This window comes from Ostrea edulis, chromosome 9 (assembly GCF_947568905.1).
Source record: "Ostrea edulis chromosome 9, xbOstEdul1.1, whole genome shotgun sequence".
Taxonomy (NCBI): Eukaryota; Metazoa; Mollusca; class Bivalvia; order Ostreida; family Ostreidae; genus Ostrea; species Ostrea edulis.
Window position 1 is genome coordinate 26,079,057 of NC_079172.1, and position 9,625 is coordinate 26,088,681.

Here is a 9,625-nt window from a genome sequence, read left to right on the forward strand (position 1 = left end):
TTTACCAATAAAGCTGGGTTTATTTTATTTAAACTTCAAAATTCAAATCGAGTTTCTAATAAACAGTCTTTACGCCCAGCTGATTTGTGAAGTATGTTTACAACCGTTGTACGAAACGTGACGTAATGAAAGTCAAAGTATGACGACACAATGCTCAAACATAGAGTAATTTTCCATGAGTTTTATTGGGTTCAAGAGCGATTGAGTTTTTCATTGCTTATAATAATATGATTTATTTTGTAAGGAAAATAAATTGTATTAATACTTAGATCGATATCCATTTCTTTTGAAAATTTCGTAAACAATAGCATACCGGAATCTTTGTTTACAAAACAAATAATAAACTCTCTAAATTGAGCTTCTGTGATGATGTATAGCCTTAATTTTCATGTAAAATCTTTCAAACACATTAGACAGTAGATTTTGATCATTAAAAGTGAAAAACAAAATTTTGGGTAAAATCGTGAGTCAGTCCCTTCAAAATATACTCCGGAAAAATGATGTATACATAAGGACGACGGTCAGGTGATTTCACTATCCCCAGACTTCATTTGTGGGGTTGTAATTACCACTACACATAAGATGTTCACGGTCTTTACCCGTTTTGAAAAGTGACAGAAAAATTATCATCAGCACCTGCACTTATATTTGAAAATCAGTAGTTTTGTATTTACTGCACCAATTGTGTATCAATATTCGTTGTGTAATTTGACGTCTTGTTAATGTTGTATATACATGTTGTGTTTAAGAAGGCCCCGGGAAAGAATAGTGCTCACACTAACCGCAATGAATAAAGTATACTACTCAAAATTTGATAAGGATCATAGATATTTTTCTGTTTAAAAAATGAATAACTGCATAACTGGCAATATTGTGTCCAAGTGAAATCAAAAACGTCTTCAACAAACTTGCACGTGCATTTCATGCCATGGGAAATGCGTTTCTCATCACAGTTTATGCTTTTGCTACCATTGCAAGATTTTCACTCAGGCATCGGTGTCTGATTCTTTCTAAAATTTCAAACTCACTTGAGTGTTTACACTACGTTTATCAACACAATGCCCCCTCACCGTGTAAGGCGTGACCTGACGACAGAACAACTGGACAGATGTATTGGAATGCTTGACGCTGGCTATTCACAACGTGACGTTGCAAATGCACTAAACGTCAGCCAGAGCGTTGTAAACAGGGCCTGGAACCGACAGCAAACTTTTGGTACAACAACACACCGACATGGGGATGGTCGTCAGAGGTCAACAACCCAACGCCAAGACCATTTTCTGGCTCTTCAGGCACAACGCCATCCCTTCTGGACAGCAACCAGTCTACGTAACGACCTCCTGAACGCCTCGGGGGTGAATGTGTCCACTCAGACGATACGGAATCGGCTTCACAATGCAGGTCTCAACTCGAGAAGGGCATGAGTTCGAGTCCCTCTGACTGTTTGACACCGGCGGGAGCGATTGGACTGGGCTGAAGATCATGTCACTTGGACACAGAACGATTGGGTTCAAGTTCTGTTCACCGATGAGTCCAGGTATTGTTTGGACTTTACAGACAGGAGGCACCGAGTGTAGCGACGACAACGTGAACGTTTCCATGATGCCAACATCATTGAACATGACCGTTATGGTGGTGGTTCCATCATGGTCTGGGGTGGAATCAGCAGAGATGTAAGAACAGATCTTCATGTTCTGGAGAGAGGAACAATGACGGGGTGAGGTACCGGGATGAGATCCTCGATGTTTACGTCAGACCCTACGCTGGTGCTGTTGGCCCTGAGTTCATCCTGATGGATGATAATGCCCGTCCTCATCGCGCCAGGGTGGTGGAGCAGTACCTTCAGCAGGAGACAATTGTCCGTATGGACTGGCCAGCGCGCTCGCCGGACTTGAACCCGATTGAGCATGTATGGAACATGCTGAAGGTTGCCCTTTCACGCCGTAGAGCACAACCCACGACTTTGGCAGAGCTCGGAAACGCCCTTGTGGAAGAGTGGAACAAACTTCCCATTGGAAACATCCGGGTGCTTATTGACAACATGGCTCGACGTTGTCAAGCTGTCATTGATGCAAGGGGAGGCCATACACGGTATTAACACTCCATCGACTAAGTGTAATGATGGACTATCCCCAAAAACTGTGTAATTCTTTCTCTGGTTTGCTGTTAACTTTTTGTAATGAAATGCCTTTTGGTGTTGTTATCAGATTTCAAGCATTCCGTATTGATAAAAGTTCATGCCGTTCATGAATTTTCATTCATAACCTGAGTAAACACGTTTCTGAGTCAAATTTATGTCTTTTGTTATGTTAGTGGTAAATTACACACATATAACTTAGTGATCCTTATCAAATTTTGGGTAGTATATTATCATTATTTTCTTTACCGTTGTTGCTGTTGTTGCAATTCACAATGCAGAGTGGCATTTTGTAGATACATGCAAATTCCTGAAATATTGCTCTCATCAGGAACACAATTTTGTTTTACAAATAATTTATCAGACAGTTATCTTCATGTTTTTCATGATATATACTGTAATTATTCTAGTTATATACTAATTATTCTTGTTATATATTGTAATTATTCATATTATGTACTGTAATTATTCATGTTATATACTGTAATTATTCTTGTTATATATTAATTATTCATGCTATATACTGTAATTACTCATGTTATATACGGTAATTATTCATGTTAGATACTGTAATTATTAATGTTATATACTGTCATTATTCATGTTATATACTGTAATTATTCATGTTATATACTGTAATTATTGATGTTATATACTGTAATTATTCATGTTATATACGGTAATTATTCTTGTTATATACTAATTAATCTTGTTATCTACTGTAATTATTCATGTTATATACGGTAATTATTCATGTTATATACTGTAATTATTCATGTTATATACTGTAATTATTCATGTTATAGACTGTAATTACTCATGTTATATACGGTAGTTATTCATGTTATATACGATAATTATCCTTGTTATATACTGTAATTATTAATGTTATATACTGTAATTAATCTTGTTATATACTGTAATTATTCATGTTATATACGGTAATTTTCCATGTTATATACTGTAATTATTCTTGTTATATGCTAATTATTCATGTTATATACTGTAATTATTCATGTTATATATTAATTATTCATGTTATATACTGTAATTATTAATGTTATATACTGTAATTATTCATGCTATAAACGGTAATTATCCTTGTTATATACTGTAATTATTCATGTTAGATATTGTAATTATTCTTGTGATATACGGTAATTATTCATGTTATAAACTGTAATTATTCTTGTTATATACGGTTGTTAATCATGTTATATACGGTAATTATCCTTGTTATACGCTGTAGTTATTGATGTTATATACTGTAATTATTCTTGTGATATACGGTAATTATTTATGTTATATACTGTAATTATTCTTTTGATATACGGTAATTATTCATGTTATATACTGTAATTGTAATTATTCATGTTATATACTGTAATTATTCATGTTATATACTGTAATTATTCAAGTTATAAACTATTTATTCCTGTTATAAACTGTATTTATTCTTGTTATATACTGAATTATTCATGTTATATACTGTAATTATTCTTGTTATATACCGTAATTATTCTTGTCATAAACTGTAATTATTCATGTTATATACTGCAATTATTCTTGTATTTGCTAATTATTCATGTTATATACTGTAATTATTCACGTTATATACTGTAATTATTCATGTTATATATTGTAATTATTCATGCTATGTACTGTAATTATTCTTGTTGTATATTGTAATTATTCATATTATGTACTGTAATTATTCTTGTTATATACTGCAATTATTCTTGTTATATACTGTAATTATTCTTGGTATATACTGTAATAATTCATGTTATATACTGTAATTATTCTTGTTATATACTGTAATTATTCTTGCTGACCATCAATGCCAGTAATTATCTTTACAGGTATACGTAGTTACGTACTGTATTAAAAAACATTTTTTCGATGTTGGAGACCAGACCAAAATTTTGTCAGTAAGATAAACTACGTGAAATGGTCATATTTGACAATTTCGACAAATTGATTGCTATTAACAAAGTGCTGATCTTTTCAACACAAGGTTAAAACAGGTGATTTTCTAATGTAAATTTATGAAGGATTGACGTATATGGTGAATGCGCACAAGCGCGCATAAAAAGTATTATTAGAAACATCATTGAAGAAGAATTCGTTCACTATATGTAATCGTATTAAAAAGGATTTTATTCTAAACACGAGTCTTCACATGTTTGTGGTTTTTCATATACCGTTTCCCGTATGAGCGTGTTTCATCGCTGAATTTGTTCAGCCAACATTTATATTTATAATTGTTTACTTTCTAACAGGTTGCAACGCCACGTGATCATAAATGTTTGAAAGGGGGTATTATCCTGCCCGTATATTGAATAAATAGATAAATAAAAAATTAGCTTGATTTTTAATCCAATCGAGTAAAATTGTATAATTTACACCAAGTGTATAGTTTATATTGCATGAAAAAAAGCATATAATTCTATTATTTTGATAATATTGACATACTGAACAAATAGAAACGCATGGCACAATATCATATTCCATTTCTGCTTTGGTTGCTAGTGATGTTGGTTGGAGTGGTAGAAATGGTTGACGCTATAGCAATGGTTGGAGTTATAATATTGTTTGAATTTTAGTAGTGGTTGACGTTGTGGTACTGGTTGGAGCTATGCACTTTAGTAGTGGCTGAAACTGTTATAATAATTTTAATTGTGGTAATGTTTGGAATTGTAGAAATGTTTGAAATTGTATCATTGCTTTGAGCTGAAGTAATCATTGGAACTGTAGAAATAGTTTAAACTGTAATTGTCGTTGGAGTCGTAATAGTGGTTGACGTAGTAGCAGTGGTATTAGTTGTATTAGGGTTAGGGGTTGTGGCAGTATTTAGAATTGTAAGAGTGTTTGTGTTTGTATCCGTGGTTTGAGCTGAAGTAACGGGTGAAGATTTCGTAGCTATTGGTGTTGTTGTACCAGTGGGAGTTGTAATAGTGGTGAGCGTGGTAGGAGGTGTTAGGGTAAGTATTAAAGTTATATTTGGAGTTGTAGTAATGGTTTTAAGTGTAGTATGTACTTGATGTTTTATAGTTTGACTATGGGATGAAGTTGTGGAAGAGGATTGAAATGTAGTAGTGTTTGGAATTAGTCACGGTTGGAGTTGTAATATTAGTTGGAGTTGTCATATTAGTTGGAGTTGCAGCACTGTATGTTGAGTGGTTGAAGGTATGGTTTGAGTTGTAGTAGTATATGTAGTTTGATTTGTAGAAGGGATTGACATTGCAGTAATGTTTTTAAATTGTAGTAGCTTTTGTAATTATAGGAGGCGATATATTTGTTTTATACTTTTATTTGTATCAGAGGTATGGGTTGAATGACGGATTGGAGTTTTAATAGTGGATGTTGGAGTTGTAGTAGTGGTAATCGTGTTTTGTGATCTAGTAGTGGCTGGAAATGAAGTGTGAATGGAGTTAGAGTAGTGGCTGGAGTTGTCCATGTATTAGTGAAAGGAGTTGTGGACGTATTTAAAATTTGAGTTGTAATAAAAGTTGTAATTCTATTTTGAGTTGTAGTAGTGGTGGGGGTTACAATAGCGATTGGAGTTGTATTAATGATTGCAGGTGTAGTAGATGTTGTAGTTGAAGTGGTTGAAGTTGTAGTGGTTTGAGTTGTAAAGTTTAGTGTTGTATTTTGTGGGGAATGTAGTGGTAGTTGGGGCAGAACTATGGTTTGAAATTTGTAGTACTGATTGGAGTTGTAAAAATATTTAAAGTTTTAGTGGTAGTTTGAATTGTCGTATTTATCTGAGTTGTAGAAATACTGCGCTATCTTTAAAGATGTTGTAATTGTAGCTTTGTGTGGTGTTTTACTAATAATTAAAGTTGTAGTATTACTTAGAAATTTCGTAATTTTTACAATTGTAATGGTGGGATTAGTAGTAGTGTTTAGATATATAGCAGTGGTTCTAGTATTAGAAGTATTGAGAATTGTAGTTATGGTTAGACTTGTAATTTTGTTTGGAGTTGTAGTAATGATTTCAGTTGTAGGAGTAGTTGTAATTGCAGAAATGATGCGAGTTGCAGTTATGTTTGGAGATCTAGTACTGGGTTGAGTTGTGGTAGTGGTTGTAATTGTAGTAATCGTTAGAGTTGTGTTAATGGTTGGTGCTGTAATGATAATTAATTTATTTTGTATTTTTGCCGTTGTGGTATGTGTTGAAGTGGTAACAATGTTTTTAGCTGCATTAGTGGTTGAGTTGTAGAAGTGTGTAGATTTGAAGTAGTTGTTTGAATTTTAGTAGTGGTTGGAGTAGTAGTAGTAGTTTAATTTCTGTAATTGCTTGGATTTTTTATACTATTTTTAGTTCTTGGACGTTTTAGTAGTATTTGAAATCGAAGAAGCTTTTCTTATTATAGAAAGTGTGCCAATTGTAGTGATGAGTTTAATTGGATTTAATGATAGCAATTATAGAAGTGAGTTATGTAGTACTCTTAGGCGTTATGGTAATAGGTGGAGTTGAAGTAGTGGTAGGAGTTGTGGTAATGTTTAGAGTTCTAGTAATGGTTATAGGGTTGTAGTAGTGGTTAAAGTTGTAGTATTGTTTTTAACTGTAATTTTTATCGGAGTCCAAGTAGTGGTTGGATTTGTAGCAGTTATTGGAGTTGTAGTGGTGCTTGGCTTAGAAGTGGTTGGAGTTGTGGCAGTGGTTGGAGTTGTGAAAGTTGTTACTGTTGTGGTAGTGGTTGGTGTTGTAGTACTTCTTGGAGTTGCAGTAGTGCTTAGAGTTGTAGTAGGTGTTGGAATTGTAGATGTTGGTGTTGTAGTAGTGGTTGCTGTTTTACTAGTGGTTGGTGTTGTAGCAGTGGTTGTATTTGTAGAAGGTGTTGCAGCTGTACTAGTGGTTGACGTCATACTAGTTTTTGGAGTTGTTGGATTTGTAGTAGTGGTTGGAGTTGTAGTACTCATTGGAGCTGTAGTAGTGGTTGGAGTTGTAGTAGTGATTCGAGCTGTAGTAGTGGTTGGAGTTGTAGTAGTTGAATTTGTAGTAGATGTTGGAGTTGTAATAGTGCTTGAAGTTGTAGTAGTTGTTCGATTTGTAGTAGTTGTTGGAGGTGTAGTAGTGCTTGGAGTTGTAGTAGGTGTTGGAGTTTTTGTTGTTGTTGGTGTTGTAGTAGTGGTTGGTGTTATAGTAGTGGTTGGTGTTGTAGTAGAGGTTGGTGTTGTAGTAGGTGTTGGAGTTTTTTGTTGTTTTTGGTGTTGTAGTAGTGGTTGGTGTTATAGTAGTGGTTGGTGTTGTAGTAGGTGTTGGAGTTGTAGTAGGTGTTGGAGTTTTTGTTGTTGTTGGTGTTGTAGTAGTGGTTGGTATTGTAGTAGTAGTTGGTGTTGTAGTAGTGGTTAGTGCTCTAGTAGTTGCTGGTTTTGTAGTAGTTATTGGTTTAATAGTAGTAGTTGTTGTTGTAGTAGTTGTTGTAGTAGTTGTTAGTGTTGTAGTAGTGGATCATGCTGTAGTAGGTGTTGGAGTTGTAGGAGTTGTAGTAGTGGTTGAAGTTATAGTAGTACTTGGAGTTGTAGAGGTTATTGTTGTAGTAGTGGTTGGTGTTGCAGTAGTTGTTGGAGTTGTAGTCGTTGTTGGAGCTACAATAGTTGTTGGATTTGTCGTAGTTGTTGGAGTTGTGCTAGTGACTGATGTTGTAGTAGTTTTTGGAACTGCAGTAATAGTTGGGGTTGCAGTAGTGAATGGTGTTGTAGTAGTGGTTGGTGTTGTAGTAGTGGTAGTTTGCGTAGTAGTGGTTGGAGTTGTGGCAGTGGTTGGAGTTGTAGTAATTATTAGTGTTGTGGTAGTGGTTGGTGTTGTAGTAATTCTTGGAGTTGCAGTAGTGCTTAGAGTTGTAGTAGGTGTTGGAATTGTAGTTGTTGGAGTTGCAGTAGTGGTTGCTGTTTTACTAGTGGTTGGTGTTGTAGCAGTGGTTGTAGTTGTAGTAGGTGTTGCGGTTGTACTAGTGGTTGATGTCATACTAGTTTTTGGAGTTGTTGCAGTAGTTGTTGGATTTGTAGTAGTGGTTGGAGTTGTAGTAGTGGTTGGTGTTGTAGTAGTGGTTGGAGTTGTAGTAGTGATTCAAACTGTAGTAGTGGTTGGAGTTGTAGTTGTTGAATTTGTAGTAGATGTTGGAGTTGTAGTAGTGCTTGGAGTTGTAGTAGTTGTTCAATTTGTAGTAGTTGTTGGAGTTGTAGTAGTGCTTGGAGTTGTAGTAGGTGTTGGAGTTTTTGTTGTTGTTGGTGTTTTAGTACACAAGATAGGTCAAGTCCGAAAGTTCCTTGACTGTCACTTACCCATATTAAGTGTGTTTGCTTGATCAAGGTAAGGCGTCAGGTTCGAACACGGGCCTCCCGGTTGCGAACGAACGCCATAACCACTAGACTTCAGCAATCGCTCAAACGTTTACACGTACTTATGAAGGCCGGACTTTTATCTCTGTTGAATCCGACATACAACATTGTGTTTTGGAGTAAGGAATCGATAATTGCTGTAAGTACTTTTGTTTCGGTGTAAGGAATCGATAATTGCTGTAAGTACTCTTGTTTCGGAGTAAGGAATCGATAATTGCTGTAAGTACTCTTTGTTTCTGAGTAAGGAATCGATAATTGCTGTAAATACTCTTAGTTTATCTTTAGATATCATGTATTCTTGTTATATTTTCAAACATTTGTATTTTAAGCCCACGCTTCAGCATGACACCAAAATGCCCCTTCAGAATGCTCGCGAGTTTCGTGACAATGAATACGACAGGGAGCCATTATACCTTAGAGATAAGAAAAGGGGCAAAAGAACCATTGTGGGCATCATTTTGGGAGTTCTTTTAATCGGAGGCATTTCAGCTGTCCTTGCCTGGTTTTTGACACAAAGGGGTAATTATAGCATATGTACTAATTAATATCTACCAGAAAGGATATTGTTTTCGCCAATTTGGCTCCTCAGAAACGTAAAATTCATTATTGAGATTTGAATATGTGTTGTTTTGTTAAGCTCTTTTCCAATGTTATATTAATTACTGGCTTCATATCATTTTGTGTTATATGATGACAGAAATATAACGATTTATCACCTTTTTGTACAAAATTAAAGGTATATGTACCGTATTGATTAGTTTTTTTTTTTTTCGATGATGGAAAACACACACAAATTTTGTCAGTATGTTAAACTATATGAAATAATGAAGAATACCTGGCAATTTCGACAAAGTATTGATGAATTTGGTATTAACGATAATCTGGTTTACTCAATGCAAGGTCAAAACGATGACTTTCTAATGTATATTTATGAATGATTGATGGCAAGGGAAAGTATTATTAGAAACACCACGTAGGAAGAGGATTCCGTTTACTATATGTAGTCGTGTTATAAAAAAGTGATTTTATGTTAACTCCTCTTCACACCCCACTGCTCAAATTTCTGATGTATATGTTACAAGTATGTACACATGTCGCCACTTCTCCAGAGGGCACTACGCATGCTTCGTTTTCAAT

General features: G+C 34.8%; 1 protein-coding gene across 1 annotated transcript; it reads right to left on the reverse strand.

The window, feature by feature from the left end:
- Positions 1 to 6,664: 6,664 nt before the first annotated feature.
- Positions 6,665 to 8,435, reverse strand: LOC130050487 (uncharacterized). Its single transcript, XM_056150680.1, has 3 exons — positions 8,432 to 8,435; positions 7,661 to 7,807; positions 6,665 to 7,107 (listed from the first exon to the last, which is right to left on the reverse strand). Exons 1-3 carry the CDS (start codon positions 8,433 to 8,435, stop codon positions 6,665 to 6,667), a joined length of 594 nt encoding a protein of 197 aa, XP_056006655.1.
- Positions 8,436 to 9,625: the final 1,190 nt, after the last annotated feature.

Bases quoted from the DNA above. Each gene is read 5' to 3' on its own strand.
- LOC130050487 (XM_056150680.1), bottom strand. The intron at 7,108-7,660 runs GTACTACTATAA...CCACTACTACAG, and splicing joins AATAACCTCTACAACTCCAA to CTCGAATCACTACTACAACT.